This window comes from Bactrocera dorsalis, chromosome 5, assembly GCF_023373825.1.
Source record: "Bactrocera dorsalis isolate Fly_Bdor chromosome 5, ASM2337382v1, whole genome shotgun sequence".
Lineage (NCBI taxonomy): Eukaryota > Metazoa > Arthropoda > Insecta > Diptera > Tephritidae > Bactrocera > Bactrocera dorsalis.
The window spans coordinates 21,273,151-21,293,629 of NC_064307.1; the positions used below are offsets into that span (position 1 = coordinate 21,273,151).

At 37.9% G+C, this 20,479-nt stretch overlaps 1 protein-coding gene across 1 annotated transcript; it reads left to right on the plus strand.

Annotated features, from left to right (window-relative positions):
* Positions 1 to 9,087: 9,087 nt before the first annotated feature.
* Positions 9,088 to 12,654, plus strand: LOC105230067 (probable serine hydrolase). Its single transcript, XM_011210640.3, has 2 exons — positions 9,088 to 9,382; positions 11,495 to 12,654. The coding sequence occupies exons 1-2, from the start codon at positions 9,359 to 9,361 to the stop codon at positions 12,509 to 12,511; spliced, it is 1,041 nt and encodes a 346-aa protein (XP_011208942.2). The 5' UTR covers positions 9,088 to 9,358; the 3' UTR covers positions 12,512 to 12,654.
* The last annotated feature ends 7,825 nt before the right edge of the window (positions 12,655 to 20,479 follow it).

The window sequence follows — 20,479 nt, forward strand, 5'->3', positions numbered from 1 at the left end:
TTGATGGCTGCCCCAAGCACACACACACGCATACGCAAGCCTTTGCATTTGTTTTTCTGCGGCGCGCATGCAAATTCGGCAAATGGTCACTTAACTTGAGATGGAATCCATTTAAATTTGCGCACTGCGCGCTCTCCAAACAATTTCATTAAATGTTGATGCCACTTTGAATCCGTTTTTATTGGAGACTCAAGGTATTAAAGGTCATGCAATGAAGACTACATACATACACACATATAGGATATACAGGTGTGTAGTGTGTTCACATGCGAGCACTTTTATTGAAAAATTTTTGTTTATTGGCAAACCCAACAGGGAGTTGAAGCGGATGTTTAAGCTTCACGGATAAAATTATATTAATTGAGTTATAATGAATGCGTTTAAATTGAACAATTAAGCTTAGTTAAGTACATTAATGCTTAATTGTGTTATGACTGAAGCGTAATTTTGATAAAACTAACACTTATTGTGATGCAGTTAGCACTAATTGCAACAAAATTAAGGTTTAAATGTGATACAATTAAAGCCAAAACACAGACTTCTAATGAAAGTATATCATTATCATTAATTTTGACTCAATTAACATTAATTGTCATACAATTAAAACTAATTGTGATTCAATTAACATTAATAGTCATGCAATTAAAACTAAATGTCATTAAATTAACATCAGCCGTGACAAAACTTACATTAATTGTGGTTCAATTTACACTAATTAGAAAAACTTAACCCTAATTGAGAAAAGGTTGTCACTAATTGTCATTCAATTAACAAAAATTGTCATACACTTTACACTAATTTAGTAAAGTAATGCTTAATTGTGAAAGGATTAGCACATAATTGTGACATAATTAACACTTATTGTTAAAAAAATGAAACTAATTGTTATAAAATTAAGGTATAAATGTGATACAATTAATTCTTAAAGTCAGACTTTAAATTAAGCTATATGACTAACACTAATTGTGATTCCGTTAACATTAACTGTCAAACAAAATTTGTTATTCAATTAACACTAACTAAAACTAATTTCCATACAATTAACACTAATTGTGATTGTATTAATACAAATTAAGAAAAATAGAACACTAATTAGGAAAAATGTATCACTAAATGTCATTAAATTTACACTAATTAGCATTCATTTAACACTAATTGTCATTAAGTTTGCACAAAGAGTGATACAATTAATACTAACTGTAAAACAATTGAGGCTCAGAGAGGTTTATTAAACTAAATTAGACAAAGTAGTGCTTAATTTTAATAAATTTATCAAATAATTGGGATACAATTATCAGTAATTGTTAAACAAGTGAAACAATTTTGATATGATTAACACTGATTTTGTAACAATTAACACAAATATTGAAGCAATTAAGGATAATTGTGATACAATTATACTTATTATGATGAAAATAATGCTTAAAGCTCTCACAAGTCAATTTAGCCAATTTAAGGTGTTACTTTGTTCAACGAATAATTGCGATACCGTTTACGCGAAGAGGAAATTAACAACAAAACTCAGACAGTTCAATTAAGTAAATCAGTTCTATTTTGTGATAAAATTAATGCAAATTATGAAACAAATTAAGCATATTTGTCAAACAATTAACATTAATTGTTCTACAATTAGCAATAATTCGAACTCAATTAACACTTAAGGCCGGAGTCGCTGGAGAAGAGGCGCAGTGAACTTTTTCACGGATGAATCGAAAATCAATTGTAAGATTGGAGGGAGAATCTTCTGTCCGAAACTCTCATTTAACTCTTGTTTCAGACTATTATACTACTACAGTGCCTTTCCAGCAGAAGTAGCAACTATTTTAGTAGCAGCAGATGTACTTCAACGAAGTGCGGCTAATTTTAGGGAGGTATGCATCTACTCCGATAGCATAGGAATTGAACAGTCCCCGAGATCGCTGACAGTGAGCTCAAAGCTAGCCAATGAGTGTTTGATCTCACTAGCAGTAACATCAAGCTAATTCCATATTAAGCTACTCTGGTACCTGGCCGCAGCGGAATCATCGAAAATTGTAAGGCCGATGAGCTTGCAAAAAAAAAACCACCCATACCTAAATACCACTAGGAAGGAAATGATTAGGTGTTCCCTGTTGTCGTGCACACAGGCACTGGATGTATGGGCCTCGCGCGAACTTAATAAGCGATGGTCAGCATCAGTACTTGTGGGATTTCGAAAGCCTTCTGGCCCAGAAGGGAAGGCAAAAGATCCATGGAACTACTAGTTCTGGCCCAGAAGGGAACGGAAAAGATCCATGGAACTACTAGTTCTTAGTAAGTTTCACATTGCAGCAAAGATAGGTGTTCTAAATGAACAGCGTCCCATTGGCATTTACGCTGTGAGGTTAAAGATTTTAGATTCTATAAAATTACAGGGAAGTAGATGATCATCTGACTAAGGTTGAAGCATCTCGGTTTCCATACTTTCTACGAACCCGACCAATTTGTTGGAATAGATATTGGCTAGCTCAATAAATTTGTTGCTGTGTCTAGGTGCTTTCTAGATAAACGACGGTCTTTTTGATCCATCCTCAGGAGTTCTGATCAACAGACAAGCGTCTCTAGCAGTCCAGGTGGAATTATCCGTTGTCTTGTCAACCTATTTACCTAACCTACCTGACAAGGTTTCACTGATAAAGTATTTGCCGAAATTCGGAAGAAAAAGTATCTGTCTATCTGTCTCATTCTTTAGGTTAAGAAAGGGTCAGTAACTTATCAAATGAAGTTAGACTGCTAAAATATTTCGGTCGGATTTGGATTGAATCAAAGGTTTATGGGTTGAAAGAAATTTTAGAATTTACTTTATTTCTTTAAATTTCGATATTTCTCTTTGAAATATATTTTCGTATATCGAAAAGTGAGTTGATGTGTGTGACATTAACGACCTAAAGGAAGATGCCAATATTTTTTTATTCGAAATATGAATTTCCTACAGGGTATGTTCGATGTAAAAGTTTACCATTCGAATTACCATCGACACTATATATTTGTCTACGTTTATGTGCGTATAGCTTGTAACTCTTTCACGAGTCTATATTGAAAAAGACTAAAGAGTTATTGCCTTTCAACCGATATTTGTACTACTCGCCGCGAACGAAAGCACGAAAGCATCGATTCAAACAAAGCAATTAATCGGCGTGAAAAAATGGCAACGAAGCGGAGGTATGACAATGCCAGTGCCGTTATTTGAAACCACCATTTTTCCTGTGTTTTTTGTTTGTATTTAAATTTTCAACAGTTGCAATTCATTCGATTTATTTGCATGTTTGCACGAAGGCCACCGGAACCTGCTTTGGGGGTGAAAGAGAGAGAGGGTATGAGAATGAAAGTGGGTGGTCGCTGGTAGTTGAGTATTCGTACACAGATTCACGACCATATATTACATTCGAATGTTTGTAATAAAATCCTGCAATATCCTTCGTTCGAAATTCGCAGCGCCAATGTTCTTGAAAGTTTACAATTTGTTATACTCGCAGCGCAAGCATTTTGTATCAATTTTAGAATTAATTTTTGTTACAACAGAAATGACACGCCCGCTTTTCGCTTTGTAAAATGTGTGGAAAGCGTTGGAGTGAAAGTAAGGTGGGAAAACCAGTCCGACAGGCAGGCAGCGGAGAGCGAAAGTGACTGTCGTTAAAAACAATAAATTTAAACAAACTCGATATTATATTGTTCTATATGGAATAACTGTTCGCTAAGTCACTGACTTTTTAGTGCGGATAGTTAGTAAATGCAACCCTGCAACACGCTTTCAACGTTTAATGTCTTCAATCGACATCGTCGGAGCGGTCGTTGGGGTTTGCTGAATAGCCAGAAATCACAAGAAGCTAAATCAGGCGAATGCGGTGGTTTTGGCTGCTATTGGTATTGGTAGAAAATATGGCGAAAAACTCAAGAAGATCAATGCAGCATGCGACGGTGTATTACAAAGCGTTGTCCGCCCACAATTGTGGCCTCTTTTTACAAATAACTTCGACTCAACTTTCACACGATATCCGGCCGATAGATCGTCTGTTGCCGGGTCGTAAGCATAGATTCAAGACTCATAGCCAGTAATAATACGGTAGTCGGAATGCATTGTTTCATAGGCGACGCTGGTTTTTTAAAAAATTGTATTATTTTGGAACCAATCGTGCTTTCGTTTTTCTTAGGCCCAAATGATCTTACAAAATGGTTTTCACTGATCCTTTCGGTCCTAAGCTGGATATATATATATATATAAAGTAAGTGGTTGCGCATCTCTAAGAGGAAAATGCAAATGGTGATGAAGTTAGTCCTGACTGTCAGGGAAGCTTTGTTGAGTGTTTGGTGGGATTGTCAGGGGATCATGTACTATGAACTATTCCCCTATTAATTCATACCTACCTGTACTATTAACAATTGGACCATCTGACATAATCAATCAGCATAAATTGGGGTTTCGTTAAGACAAAGACAGAAGCTCTTTAAGCTTCTTTGCAAGACCTTATACATCTTCCTTTTAGTCTGAACCTAGAACCGAAAGATTTCTACATGTTTCTGTCTTTGGCGTAGAGTTTTGTTGATGAAAAGTCCGCGTCAATAGAAGCTTGGAAAAATCGATTGTCCTGCTTTCAGCTAATACAGATGAGGATTTCTATGAGAATAGAATTTTGAAATTACCTTATCGAACGAGACGGTAAATATTCAAAATAAATCAGAGCATTCTACCTGTGAGCAAAATAAACCCGTCAAATTAATCCAAATCTATTCTTTACTTCAGGGTCCGGCACTCGAAGTGTAACCAACAGCAGTTGCTTCGCTTGGCCGAAAGCGGTCAAATTCCGAACATTGTGTTTTCTGACGAAAAATTTTTTCCAATTGAGTAATTCGTAAACTCTCAAAACGATAGGGTTTACTTGACCGACCATTCATACGAGAATCTAAGTCATCGGTTGGCCACCAGGAGGCAGCACCCGCCACAAATAATGGTTTGCGAACGCTGTCACCACAGATGGGCGCAATCCAATTGTTTTCAAGCGACATATTGTCGGAAAAGTATTCTGGAGGTTGCTTTGAAGCCGTGGGCAAACAAACATTTCGGTCGCAAACCATGGACGTCTCAACAAGACTCAGCACCATCTCACAAAGCGCGAGTGAACCAAGAATGGCTTAAAAACAACGCTGCGAACTTCATTACGACCACACAATGGCTCTCGAATTCACCAGATGCGAATCCAATGGATTATTCTCTCTGGGCCATTTTGGAGAGCAAGGTCGGAAGTAAAAAATACACCAGTCTCGAGATGCTGAAGAAAGCCATTGCCCGTGAGTGGGCCAAAATACCGACAAGTCACATTCGGATAGCTTGAGATTGAAGAAACGTGGATGTTGAGAAAGTCTTTGACTACTCAGATAGCAAAGCAGCCTTAAATAAATTCAAGCCTTTGTTAAGCTCACCTATTTACGTTTAGTCCAATGAAACTAAGTTGATTCGTTTACCAAATCGCAAGCAAGATTTTTGCTGATATGACTGAGCCTTCTAGTCCTTATGTATACATTATTCTATCTATGCTACACTGTCCTTTTTATTTATGTTGTAAAATCCTTCTAAGATGAAGTGAATCAAAGAATTTCTATGGACCTAAGTGAAAGCAGAACAATTCACCATTCTTTTGTGGTAAGGGTGAATACAGATCTCTACTGTTGAAGTTTTTATAAGATGGTGAGCTGGAACCATCTCAGTGCTTCTTTTCAACTCTTTCTTAATTTTTTCTTATGGTGAAGTATTTTGCTATTACTTCTTAAGGCATCCATGGAAAATATGTGATATCTAATGGTTGTTTCGTCTATATATAGTGGTTCTTGCGTATTGAAAATTCATAAAACAGAAAAAAAATGTCTAAATGGGATCATATTCTTGGAGATTATCATCAAATCAACCTTGCTGGCTATGAGAGTGTGTAGATAAATAAGTTAGTACACTTCGCGACGAATTATAGTTTAATGGATATCTGAGAATATTTAATTTACTGCATTAGAGCGCCAGTTAAAAAAAAAAACATTTTGTGCAAAGAAAAAATCGAAACAGTTCTTTATCAAATAAAGGAAATATGTGGGAATGGAAGCAGAAATAAATTAAATAGTAATATTCTTAATAATATTCCTTCCATTTCATTGAAGATTGAAGAACGTAATTTTCAAAATATTTAATCAATATCAGATTAGAGCTTATTGGAAACGTTTGAAAGTAATCCTATATTAGAAAATGATAGCTCCACTGTGGTTCAGCACGGTCCACTTAAATAAAAATCGACACCATCAATATTTGAAAGCAACTTTTCTGTAATTCCATTAAAAGAAAAGCGAACTTCAAGCGCAGAAAGAAATCTAAAGCGATCTCGTGACTCGTTGGCGCGTGCGTGTCTACGTCGCGTGCACTAACTCCGCTCCGCAGTGATACCAGTAAATTTATATGCAACATCAGCAAGATTGCATTTGAAGAGCGCATTAATATTTATCGAAAAACATTTTAAATTGTAAAGTCGCTAAGTGAGAAAGCAAAATTGCTGCAACAGCACTACGAGTGGAGCCAAGGCTCGCCAAGTGAAGCTGCCACAGCGATGAGGCGCATTGAAGCATCCTGGCAGGCAGGCTGTGGCACCGCGTCACAAGCAGCCAGCTGCCGATTAGCTTGTTAAAATTCAGACGGCAATTGGCCATGTCATTATCGGCAACGGAAGTACATTTCCAATTGCTGCTCAGTAGCGGCAGATGGCTCTACAATACACACACATACCAATCTGCAGCAGCGTGGTGATAAGCTTAAGGATGCGGTGATTTCGTATATCCGGTGCGGTTAATGCATGAGTGACACATAAAGTGGCCGCTGACTTGAAGTGCTGCGAAGGAGTAGAGCGTGGAGAGGAACACTTAACCAAATGCGTATTTAAAACAATTAGAATTTGGAAAATATACATTTGTATGCACCGTTATGCTAAAACCTTAAGGTTTTGGAGAAATGTTAAATTTAATTGAAAGCAAATTGATCATCTCATCGTCTTCTGATCTCTGACCAATTTCGACAGCAATGCATTTCGACATTTAAGTTTGAGAAGCAACAATCTAGGAGTTGAACTGTGTTAGATGTGCCATTTTAGCCGACAGCAGTCCGAAGAACCCTTCAGAATCACATGTCGAAATTGTTTCTGCTTAATTTTCAAGAACTTGGACCTTAGATAATTGGGTTCGATAACATTTCATGGAAAGTTATTAAAGTTAGTCTGAGGTTTGTTAAGTTATTGTGGAGTATATATCAATATAAACGTAAGTTACAATCCAGCAAACAGTATATCGATAAGCCTTTACCGAGTTCAAACTCCATGTTCGATTTGTGAAGAGGAAGATCTAATAAGTACAAAGTCATTCCAACTCAACTTTCAGAAAGTACTGCGGAACCTTCGTATATGAACATAACTGATTTTTATACGCAGCAGTATTTCAAAGAAGACCTTCGAGCTCCTATCTTAAGGTCGCTTTTCTTGAAGTATTGAAGTAGAGTTTTTAAATAAATTGAAAAATATAGCTATATCTTTGGGAGACGGCAATAGTTTTCCATGAGTTTTCTTTATGACTGTTCGAGTTGTTTCTTTTTCAGAAAGAAAAGAGAATATATTTTCTCTGGTCACAGGCAACTCTGTTCGCATCTTTCAAGGCACCCATTTGTAAAACGAAACTTTCGTGGTCCTGGAGGCATACAAAGCCTAAGCTCAGATAAAATATATAGGATATCGCCGGAAATAATATTATAAGTATGGAAAAAATTCATTTGTAGTCAATATTAGAAAAAAACGAGTTTCCTTTCGCAAATTTTAAAGTTCAACTCATTATTATTAATACATTCTCTGAATAACATTTAACAAAATTGTATGTTAATATATTTAACTACGGATGAGAGTAAAAAATTAGAAGTAAAAACAAATATACATACATCTTTCCTTATAACGGGTGATCCATTTCAAGGTTCGCTATTTCTTTCTAAAGAAAAAATACAGAAACTTAAAATTTTATAAAAATGTTGATTATCAATAGAAAGAACATTCTTAGGCATTTATTTTTTGAAGATTATTCTTTCAAATGTTGGCCGTGACTAAGTCTCAGATGATCCATTCATTGAGTTCAATTTTCGATGACTCATTCGAAAATTTCGAGTGGTACCTAGTCATGACACGCGTAAGTTCAAGGCCTGAATCGAAGCGTGATTGCCAGCATAGACTTTAGACTTTACATATTCCCACAAGAAAAAATGTAACGATATCTATGATATCACACGATCTTGGTAACCAATCGACCGGTCTAAAACGTGAAATTATCTGTTCTTCGAATTATTCTCTCAATAAATCTATTGATTGATGCGATATGTGGGAAGTGGCACCGTCTTGTTGATACCAAATTCGACGAGATCACAAGCTTCAATTTCAGATATCAAATATTCCGTTATCATGGCGCAATAACGTTTGCCATTGGCGGTTACGTTCTCACCGGCATCATTTTTGAAGAAATATGGACCGGTGATTCCACCGACCTACAAACCCCACCAAACCGTTGTATTTTCTGGATTAAATGACAGCTCTTGCATCTCTTCGGGTTGCTCTTCGTCCGAAATAGACAATTTTGTTTGTTTAAATACCCATTGAGTCCGAAATGGGCCTCATTACTGAACAAAATTGGACTAGAACACGTCGGATCTTCTTGGAACACAACGAATTATTTGAGAAAGTAGAGCACTTGAGTTCTTCCTGCACAAGCTGTATTTCATACACTTTCAATTTAAGATCTCGACGTAAAAGAAAAGTGCATACATATGTATACTTGGATCACCCGTTACAGTTATTTGTTCTTACTCTCCATCACTTTTTTTAAGCTTTTTATCACTTTTCTATAATAAGTACTCGCTTAGTGAGCGCCATTACCTTAATCACTATCTCACCAACCTATACAAAATACAACACATACACACCGAAACCCGTTACCATCAACAACAAAAACGATAAGAGTCAATTGCATGCTCTCTTCGAGCATTTTGTTTACAGACATTTCCATTTTCAAGTTAAGTTTCGCCATTTCGCGGTCGTTGGTCGGTCTAGCCGGGTGTTAGCTGCCACTAAAGTGTACATAGCTGATGCCAAGCGCACGTACGTACGCAGCTGCCGAGTGGATTTATAACGAAAATATACATTTTAATCGATTAGCAGAGAAGCGGATAAGAGGCTGTGGCACTTAAGTGATTACTTGAAAGAATAAAAATATAAATAAATAAATAAAGTGAACTTCAAAGAGCAGACTGATTTTATTGGCAAAACGCCGCACAAGCAGAAAAATAATGACAGAATCAGCGCCACGTGAGGTGAGTCAGCGAGCGTGCTCTCGCTCTCGTCAGTGTGCTCATTTCAATGACGTGTGTGTTCTCATGTTAGCAGCAGAGCAAGTGAAAGTGTAGTTCGGCATATGTGGGTGGTTGTGTGTGTGTGTGTTCATATAGAAGGTGTTTTTGTTAACAGCTGTGCATGGCGAGAGTATGAGAGCATTCTCATTCTCATCAGCTGATTTTTTAGAGACATACCTATGAGTATACGTTAGACCAGAGAACTGATAAGATTGGTTAGCCGCATATTAGTGACATTATGCGAGCAGCAAATCTACATACATACTCGTACATATGTACGTGCGTGTGAGGGCAAAGCTCAAATATTGGAAATGCATTTTGGCCTCTGTTTTATTGCTGCTATCGGTTAACGGCCGAACTATGTAATAACCTTTTTTGTTTGTAGAACTTGTTATTTGTTATGATTAAATAAAAAGCAAACATTGTAAAGGTAATTTGAACACGTATCGAAAGGATTATTATCGTGATGCAAAAACCAAGAGTTGCTGGCCCATAATTCCGTCTTCTTTTAACGAATAGCTTCGCATAAAAAACAACGCATAACACTCAAATAGTATTCTTTGTTGATAATAGTTTTGGCCGGAGTGGAGGTCATATTCTTCCTCTGCTTCCCCCGGCGGGTACTGCGTCGAATACTTTCAGAGCTGGAGTGTTTTCGTCCATTCGGACACCATGACCTAGCCAGCGTAGCCGCTGTCTTTTAATTCCCTGAACTATGTCCGTGTCGTCTTATATCTCATACCGCTCATCGTTCCATCAAACGCGATATTCACCGTAGCCAACGCGCAAAGGACCATAAATCTTTCTCAGAGCCTTTCTCTGGAAAATTCGTAACGTCGACTCATTACATGTTGTCATCGTCCATGCCTATATAGCAGGACGAGAATAATGAGTGACTTATAGAGTTCGGTTTTTGTTCGTCGAGAGAAGACTTTACTTCTCAATTGCCTACTTAGTCCGAAGTATCACAAAAGCATTGTTCACCGACGTTGCTAGTAAGATCTCTGACTGTTAATCCTTAATTTTTGAACACCAATTCCTTTATTTATTGATTTGTTGGTCATTAGTTGTTGTTGATGGCCGTCCTGAACCCTCTTAATTTGTACCAATCGAAAATACTTGTTCGCGACAAATAATTATCACCGATGTCTTTTTCTAACATTCTGAACGGCACCAGAACTTTGATTCCGCGACCAAAAGTGAATGGAAAATCTTTGTAGAAAAATTTCACTCATGGTAAGGTCACTTTAATACTTGTTATAGTAGTCATATAACAGCGGTTCCAACCAATGGATCTTTAGGAGATAATTACGTGACCAAATTTCAAATTGATATCTCAAAAGTGAGAGACTAATTCGCGTAAATACAGATAGACAAGCCAGCTGATCATTTACCCATAAATATATATTTTCTCTAGGATCTAACACGTTTCCTTCTTAGTGTTGCAAACTTCGTGGAAAAGTCTGACTCCAATCGTCGGTCATTTTTGTATTGTACAGGATATGGTTGAGTTTTTGTTTGCATTGGTGTGTGGTGTTGTGGTCAGTGAATTGTATTGGTGTTGTGTATTGGAGTGCGCCAGTGTTGTGCTTTGTGGAGTGGTGGGTTTACGTGGTTGTGGTGTACTTTGGGGGGAAGCTCGTCTAATCAATCAGTTATACTTTTTTGAAAGGTGACAGTTCCAAGTGTCAAATTTATAGATTTTCAGAATTTTTCCATTTCATACTTATGTTGGTTTATTTATTGTCTTTGCTTTGTTTGAAAATTGTTATTTTAGTTTTTAAGGAGCTATCTGGAGACACATTTAAACAAATAAATTCCTGTCCCCAAATTAATTATTTTATCTGGTTTAAATTCAAGCATACAACCTTACAAACAAACTTTTCGTATAATCTACATATATATACTTGCTGAAATAAAGTCTACAACGATTTCTTTAAAATATTCCATGAAAAAATTGTTTGAAGAAACTTTCTTGCTGTTGTTTTGTTTCTTGAGGCAAGATTTTGTTTCAGTACAACCGCGTTGTGAATACAGTTATGAATTCTATATTTCTTTTCTATCTTTTTTCAGTATGAGGACATACGCATTCCCGTACCGTGGGGTCATCTAGCGGGACGTTGGTATGGCGATCGTAATACACGTCCCATACTCGCCTTACATGGTTGGCTCGATAACATGGGCACGTGGAACACACTGTTACCACTACTGCCACAACACGTCGGCGTACTATGCATTGAACTCACCGGACATGGTTACTCCTCGAAATTTCCTAAAGGCTTGCCCTATCACACTACCGACTATGTGAATTTGATCGTACGTATCATGAAAGAGTACAAATGGCAAAAGGTCTCCCTGCTAACGCACTCACTGAGCTCACTCGTCGCATTCATATACACCTCATTGCACCCCGAGACGGTGGACATGTTAATCGCTATTGATCTCATAATACCGGTACAAAATACACCAGATTTCGAAATCAAAGCGTTACGTACGAACGCCGAGCGATTCCTTGTGGAAGTCGAACGCGCCGAAAAGCAGACGATGCATGAACCACCGGCATACACGTTCGAGAAATTAAAGCAAATGTTATACGAGGGTTCAAAGGGTTCAGTTGAGTTAGACAACTGTGAACACTTGCTAACACGTAATATACAGAAATCCGCAAAATATCCGGATAAATATTACTTTGCGCGTGATGCCCGTCTGAAATATTACGTACGTTTCATCTCATGTCCACCACTACATATGGAAATGGCTAAGCGTATCAAGAACGTACCTTATCTTGTAATCAAGGGCAGTATGTCGGATATGATAAAAGAGGACTCTGATAAAGTAATTGATGTGCTACGTCGGAATAATCCACATTTCGAGTATTACGAAATCGAAGGTACACACCATGTACACTTGAATAATCCCGAGGCGTGCGCCGCTGTCATAAATCCCTTTATAAATGCCCATAGGCCGTCGATGCCCAAAACTTGGTGTGTCGATGACGCGGAAGAGAAGCCAATGAAGAGAAGTAAAAGTGTTGATGAAAAGCGAAAGAGAGCCAAAGGACGTCTGCGTTTCTTTAGGAGTAAACTATAGTGGACCAGAATCCACTGAGTAGGCAGGTTAAATATTGTGGTAAATAGAGAGGTATTGTTTTCAAAGTGTGTACAGTGATCCATATATCAATGTCCAGTAAATACAATATTTGATTATGTGGTAGTTTTTAATAAAGTAAGTTAAAAAAAAAAAATTTAAAAATTGTGTTTTAATTTCTAATAAATTCTGCATTTCATACTTAAGGGAACCGGGAAATTCAGTTGCCTTATAAAAAGACTTCTCTTCTTATTCCTTACACGATCCTGAAAAATAGTTATAGGAAATAAATCACGGAGTGTGCTCGTAATGCTCTTTTATGTTCTTTGAGGTTGAGAATCGAAGTTTCAATTCTAAAGGAACCTTATTTAAAAGAACGAGGTTTAAAAGCAAGTTCTGATGCCTTATGAAAAGACTAAACTACTGGAGTTATGTCAAGAAGAATTTGAGGTGAGCTCGATGTAGAAATGCTAATGATTCTTTTCCTATTCCACACAAGATCTTGAAAAATAGTGGTCCTAAAAAGACAAAAAATAAATATGGTACCACCGGCTGCAGACAGGTCCTTATACACTTGGTCCTCCCATTGGATACGTGGGCATCCTTGTTTCCTTGCCCAGCCATAGATATCTGTCAATGTAACGTAGTTCCGAAGACGCGAGGACTCTGCCATGCGGTTCAGATAAGCGGCGCGTATCACTTTTTCCATCGAGTTAATGGAGCTTTTTGCTGGTGCAGCATTTTTCATGCGTAGCCTAACCTTTTGCTTAATTATATTCATGTCGCTATAGGGCTCATGCGGTTCATGATTCCATTTGCTTCGATATTCATCGATCTTTTTCTGTGCAGAATGAAGAATGGGAACGGTAGAAGAGATAGTAATTTTTGTTCAGCGAGTTATTCTGCGCTTCGATTTCAAGGCTTAGTTAGTTCGTAAAACTAACGTTGGTTCCTAGATAGATAAAGTTCATTTTACAAATTGATACCTGCCAACAGTGACGGAGTTCCCAGGATGAGAGAACTCTTCCATGCGGTTCAGCTTATTGGCGCGTTTAAACATTTCTATAATTGAGAGTATATTGTGCCTAAAACCTCGTCTGGTATCAAACGACTCGGAGAGGTCGTACCTTATTTGGAAGGAGCTTATAGTTGTGCTCAACGTCATTCTGCATAATCGTATGAGATTCACAGGAATACACTCTCGACATGGCGTCGAATAGGCTGACAGAAGCTCAGTGCAGTCGAAAGCGGTTTTGAAATAGACAAAACGGATTGGCGTCGATCTGTTTAATATTTAGTTAAAATCTGGTTTCTGGTGAATTTTCCAAATCTAAAGAAACAATGGTCTTACTGTCGAAAACTGTCGAAAGAACCTTATGAACAATATTAGAAGTAGTGAAATTATTCATTCTAACAGTTTATTAAGAGAAAAGAGTCATGTGTAGAAGTTCACGGAAGTGGAGAAAGTTCTCTGAGCACCATTCACTCGGGAAATGGGTCTTTTTCTCAAGCAGATCATTATTTCCGGTCTTAGACCAATTATCCTCTGGTTAGCCAAAGAACTTACATTTAAAGGCGAGCTAAAATGAGAGGCGATCCATTCCTCCCCAGGATTGTGCGGTGGGTTTGGGGCCTGCTATGTAAAAAGCACCCCCAATGAAAAAGCACAAGAGTAGTTTTATTTGAAAGGATCTCAACCAGCCTCCCTACTTATCTCACATAAAGAAAGTTCCAAAAGATTATGGGTTTTAACATAAAATAACTATAACAAATATAAAGCCGAACTACCATATGAAAAAGAGTCAGTAGAGTTTTAGGAGTGAAAAAATTGAGGAAAGAGAGCTTGTCAAGGTAAACGAAAAGGAAACTTGAGTTCAATCCTAGAGCTGATTTTTTTAATAGGTTTTCAAATCGATCTCTAAAAGCGCATATCCGTCAGAATGGTTCGATAAAACAACAGTTGGTTCCAGAGCGTCATCGGCAATTACTTTAGATGATCATTAGAAGAAATACAAAAAAGGGTTTAAATTTAATTGTATTCTCACACATGCTCTTGCTCTCATTCTTCCACCAACCACAACGTTTGCCCGCTTATAACCCCGCTTAGCGCAGACGGCAGTGAATTCACTAAATTTTCTCAAATAAATGTAAATCTTTCGTAATTTTATCCCAAGATATTTACATGTCGTCGAATATTTGACTTATTCTCGGCTGTGGTTTTATCTGTCCGCAAGGTAGACTTAAAAGTGTATGCGGATTAGTGCGGCGAGCGATGAGTTTAGCACAAAATTACATTGCTGCTCGAAAAGTTCGTTATCGCTCGGCAGCATTATCGGGAAATTTATTACTTTGTGTACAGAATATGCGGCGAGAGCGTGTAAAAAATTAATGCGCTTGCCAAAAATCGTGTATTTATTTAAAGCCACCGAGGCAAAGACGACAACTTTACCGGCAGCAGCAGCGCCGCCCACACACTTGCCCGGGCAACTTGTCGTTCAAATGATTTCGTAGATTCATCATCGGCTTGTAAAGTGGGCGGTTTTGTTGTTGCAGCGCGGCTAGCGAAAGGGTGGGCGGGAGCTTGGTGCGCTGCTTGAAACAATAAGGGACCTTCGAGGAAAATTGGCGACGATGAAATTCAAATTGCAACAACTGCAAAAACACAAAGCACTAACCGGTTTATATGGTTACAGATATACGAGGGGGGTCCGATATTAATCGAGCCTTACAGAAGAATAAAGAAATTTACTATAGTGTAGTATGCACTCTTAGAAGCTCACTCTCGAAATTCGTGAATCAGATACGTTGTTTTATTTAGAAGCTTAAAATCCGCGGATTTTAGAAAAATTTAGGGGTCGGAGAATCGATTATTATTTTTGGAAGATTTGATGCGTAAGCTTACTCTTCCCTTTCGGTGGTTTTCTTCTCTTTGTTCCAACAAGTCTCAAAGAGATCTCACGTCGGGTTTGAGTATCTGTGAGATAAGTACTCGATCTCGTATTGATAGACCAACGATTGTAGGAGCGCGTTAGGGCTGAGGTAGCAGATATCTCAAAAGATCGCGTTAGTCAAAATCTGCATGAAGCATGAGGCGTGGGAAATCATTCGACTGTCGATGGATGCCGCGTATGCTCACACCCACCCATCAAATCTAAGTGTGTGACCACGTCGAAGCAGAGCTCCACATTATTCCAGCACAATCTGAAAGATTTTCTGGATCGTTTTATGACCATCGTTGAAACACGAATCCATTAGAACATACAACGAACAGCCGAAAAAGTGTACCTACTCCGATTGAAACGAATATGGTAGAACGGAAAGGTTGTTTTTGTTGTAGCGGCAGAATCCTATCGAGTTGACAGTCCTTGAGCGGATAAAAATCCATGTCCGTTCCGGTTGCGTCAACCCGACTGTCATCGGAATGGAGTAGGGTAAGGTTATATCCACCGCTTTTCAGGAATCACGAGGTAGGTCCAACTTCGAAAAAACCTCTTAACGGTTGCAATGTATTGAATTTGCGAGTTTATTCGACACCGAGTTGCAGAAAAACGGTCGCGTTCCAGAACCTTTTTATTCGGATTAGTACTTTGATTTATCGCACTGCTGCCTTATCCACCGTATTATCTAAATTTGCCCCGAGCGACTTCTTTTTGATACCAAATTTGGAAGAACTACCCAACTGGTCGAAATTTTTTGAGTTTAAGAGGGTTATCATCGTCGTTTACCGATGTTGAGAAATATCTTCCCGTGTTTCCAAATTTTTCACTTTTATTTAATAGTTTAAGTAATTATCGGGCCGCTTTCCATTTTTTGGTTTGATCTACTTCGATAAAATGGTCACAGATTCGAGCGTGATAAGTTATTGGGCCAATTTGACACCAAATTCCAGACAAAGCGGGTTAGCGTCGAAATAGGTTGCGAACTGTCGCTTTATCCACTGAAATCTTTAGATATGACTTTGAGCGACATCTTTTCGATTCAAAACGTTCGAAAATCACTCATCGGGCAGAAATTTGGATCGAACGAGGAGATTATCATTCTTTTCATAACTGTTCAGAAATAAATGATCACTTTTAGAGAATTTTCGCCTTACTTTTATAGGTTAAGTACTTATTAGGCCGTCTTCCGTTTTTGGGATTCACGAGGTATGTTCTATTCGACAAAATGGTGACAGGTTGCACTCTGCCGGCTGGCAGACAAAACAGTGCCGTCGCATAGTCATATTAGTCAAATTGGGATATGAACTGCCGCCTTATTCAACGTAACCTCTAGATTTGGGTTCGAGCGACCTCTCTTTGTTTTCAAAGTCAAAATAACTAATCGCGTGGAGATTTGTGTCGATTGAGGTAGTTACAGTCTTATTATCGGATGTTGCGAAATAAATAGCCACTATTTCGAAATTCTAATTTTTTCTAGGTACCTATCGGATCGCCCTCGTATGCTTCATAGCTCTACAAGCGCTTGTGATCCATTTTGCCTTTACACTTGTCTCAGCATGTGAATGCAAATCCGTTGAGAAATCGGCTCTTGTTGTTTTGTTATAGTTGTTGCTGGTGTTTTTGTTACTGTTGTGCGGAAATACTGTAGAGTACGACAACAATGTGTTAAATTTAAGACGCTATTATAAATGACTATTTTAAGCTAAATAAATTGTTCGGTATTTACTGTTATGCTGCTAACTGGCTTTTATTGCTATTTGTTATTGTTGTTATCTTTGGTGTTGCTGCTATTATTGTGTTTTGCTTTACATGCACCCTGTGCATGCTCGTATATCAATGGTCGTCGGTCGTCGGTTTGGCAGTTCATGTTTTACTCTTTGTTGTTTTTGTGCGATTTTTTCGTCGCTACTTTCAAGTCTCCACTTCTTCTCGAAGAGCATCCGCTTTTCTATTGGCGCGCTTGCTTTGCTCCACATTCCGCTCCGCACGAAGAAGAAGCAGAAGTGCAGTTGAGTAATGAATGTGTCTTTGATTGGCAAATATTTTTGCTTTGTTTCGAGTTGCTGTTGCATGAAATGAATGTGTCAGCGCTGACATTAGCACCAGCCGTTTCTGTTTGACTTCACAATTCCAATAGTAAATGATTTTCGAGTAATTGAGTGCAACGGTATTTGCCAAACGAGCGAATGTGCAGTGGAGGCGAGAGTGCGTGGGTGAGAGAGGAAATGAAAAATATGTATGTGCTCACTGCTTAACGGTAAAAGCAATGCTTCGGTAATTTATGATTTCTTTGAGATGTTTGCTGTGGAAAACTTTGCTTCCATTCTCGGGTGTTGGCTTTCGACTTGTGTGGGCATGGTTAGAAGAAAGGTTGAAGTTTTCAAAGAAGATAAATATGAAGAAGGAATTTTGAAATATTTAATTATGGCATGTCACTGTGTATTTATGATTTTGGAAACTTCTTTGTAGTAAACAATCTTTGAAGGAAGAAATACCCTTTGTCTTGAATGTTGGTGCGAGTTGAATTAACGGGTGATTTTTTTGAGGTTAGGATTTTCATGCATTAGTATTTGACAGATCACGTGGGATTTCAGACATGGTGTCAAAGAGAAAGATGCTCAGTATGCTTTGACATTTCATCATGAATAGACTTACTAACGAGCAACGCTTGCAAATCATTGAATTTTATTACCAAAATCAGTGTTCGGTTCGAAATGTGTTTACCGACAAATTTTGTTCAGCGATGAGGCTCATTTCTGGTTGAATGGCTACGTAAATAAGCAAAATTGCCGCATTTGGGGTGAAGAGCAACCAGAAGCCGTTCAAGAACTGCCCATGCATCCCGAAAAATGCACTGTTTGGTGTGGTTTGTACGCTGGTGGAATCATTGGACCGTATTTTTTCAAAGATGCTGTTGGACGCAACGTTACGGTGAATGGCGATCGCTATCGTTCGATGCTAACAAACTTTTTGTTGCCAAAAATGGAAGAACTGAACTTGGTTGACATGTGGTTTCAACAAGATGGCGCTACATGCCACACAGCTCGCGATTCTATGGCCATTTTGAGGGAAAACTTCGGACAACAATTCATCTCAAGAAATGGACCCGTAAGTTGGCCACCAAGATCATGCGATTTAACGCCTTTAGACTATTTTTTGTGGGGCTACGTCAAGTCTAAAGTCTACAGAAATAAGCCAGCAACTATTCCAGCTTTGGAAGACAACATTTCCGAAGAAATTCGGGCTATTCCGGCCGAAATGCTCGAAAAAGTTGCCCAAAATTGGACTTTCCGAATGGAACAAAGAACTAGTATAAATGAAAAACAAAGTAAATGTCATGAATCAATCAATCAATTCAAATAAATATATTAAACTGGTCGAAAGAGAAGACTTCTTTCAATTTGGCTTGAAAAGTGACGAGTAGAACAAACAACTGGCATTAATACAGTAAACTGGTATAAAGAGAAGACCTCTTCCATTCTTTTTTAATCTGACTAATCGAACGAAGGATTGGTATAAATTCAAAAATTGGCATAACTAGGTGAATTTAATTAAGTATTCATTTCTCCTTTACTAAAATCAACAGGGAAACTTTATTGTATGTCTCAGTACTAAATTGGAGAGGTGAATCGAACTAAGAACTAGTATAAATCAAAAATACTAGTCTGAATAGAAGCTCTATTCGATTCAAAAAATCTTGAAAAGTAGCAAAGTAGCAAATCGAAGAAACGATGGGTATGAAAGATATAAAGTGCTATAATTATCCAGAAATAAAATTAGAAACGATTATACCAATTGATTATGGCATCATATACATTGTATCTTTTATCAAATTCAACTTTACTTTTCCTTTCTTTAGAAAACTTTAGACAAGAGAGCAGAGATCAAACAAAGCAGACAGAGAAGTTCCTTATCGAAGACAGCCATTACTTAATGGGAGAGCACTTACCTTTAAGCAGGCAAAGAAATAATTCAACAGTCTTTCGGAGGATTGGTTGAAAAATTAAGACTTTTTATGCTTTTTGTGGGAATTTTTACTTTAAACTTTTAAACTTAGAATGAAGAAAAATGAAGATCCTTTTATCAAGAGAACACATATATATATTTATCGAAGAACTAAAAAAGACAACGTCAAAATCTACTTAAGTTTTTGACTGAAAGACTTATGTCTGGAGTTTACAGATTATATGCTATAAATTTCTAAAAAAAAAGTTAGATAAATTGCAAAAACTCGTTGACATAATTAGGAAAATGTAAGCATCTAGGACTCAGAGAGTCTAAACTCTTAAAAGAACACGGGTCTGAACACTGGCAAATCCTCACTTATTTTGACTTTCTGTTGGATCACTCGACTCGCCAATCCGAACTCGGGAGGCTCCTTCTCTACCTACATACCGGCGAACCGTTGGAGGAGCGGGGCAGTAAGCTTCTTCATGGGTGGGTCAAAGCTTGGGGCCAGAGGGCTGAGATTGCAGCTATTAAGGTAGCAGTAGAATTGCTGCTCCGGAGTGCAGCCGCCTTGAGAGAGGTGACCATTCATTCAGATAGCAGAGCGGCGATACTAGCCTTGAACGCATTTACAGTGCGTTCAGGACTCGTGGCACACTGTTTAACCTCGCTATCAATAGACTCAAAGGCATTTGTGGTAAGACGTGTATTGGAGTCGAGGTATATTATGAAATTGGGTTTCCACCTATACATAAAACTCGCACTTGGTATTACTCGTATATAACAAAATATGTAATACAACTAGGGAGTTTAAAAATTCATTCGGTAAATACTCAAGTTTTCAATCTCATTTAGGAGTAGAGTTGCCACCTACCTAAAAAATAAAAGATACACAAAATGCGTAAAAGTTTTGCGAAAACCTTAGCGGGAGTCTTCAAGGAGACTTCAACCGACAAAGTATTTTGAAGTAGAGTTACCACCTGTGGAAAAAGCCCTTCGGAATATATTCGCTGGTTTTTCTACATACATATGTCTGTATGTATATTAAAAATAGAATTGGCAGCTATCGAAGTTAACGAAAGGT

What these genes read in the sequence shown, in the direction of transcription:
- LOC105230067 (XM_011210640.3), top strand. Translation starts at nt 9,359, where the DNA reads ATGACAGAATCAGCGCCACGTGAG. An exon ending in CAGAATCAGCGCCACGTGAG is followed by an intron (nt 9,383 to 11,494) that starts GTGAGTCAGCGA and finishes ATCTTTTTTCAG; the next exon opens with TATGAGGACATACGCATTCC.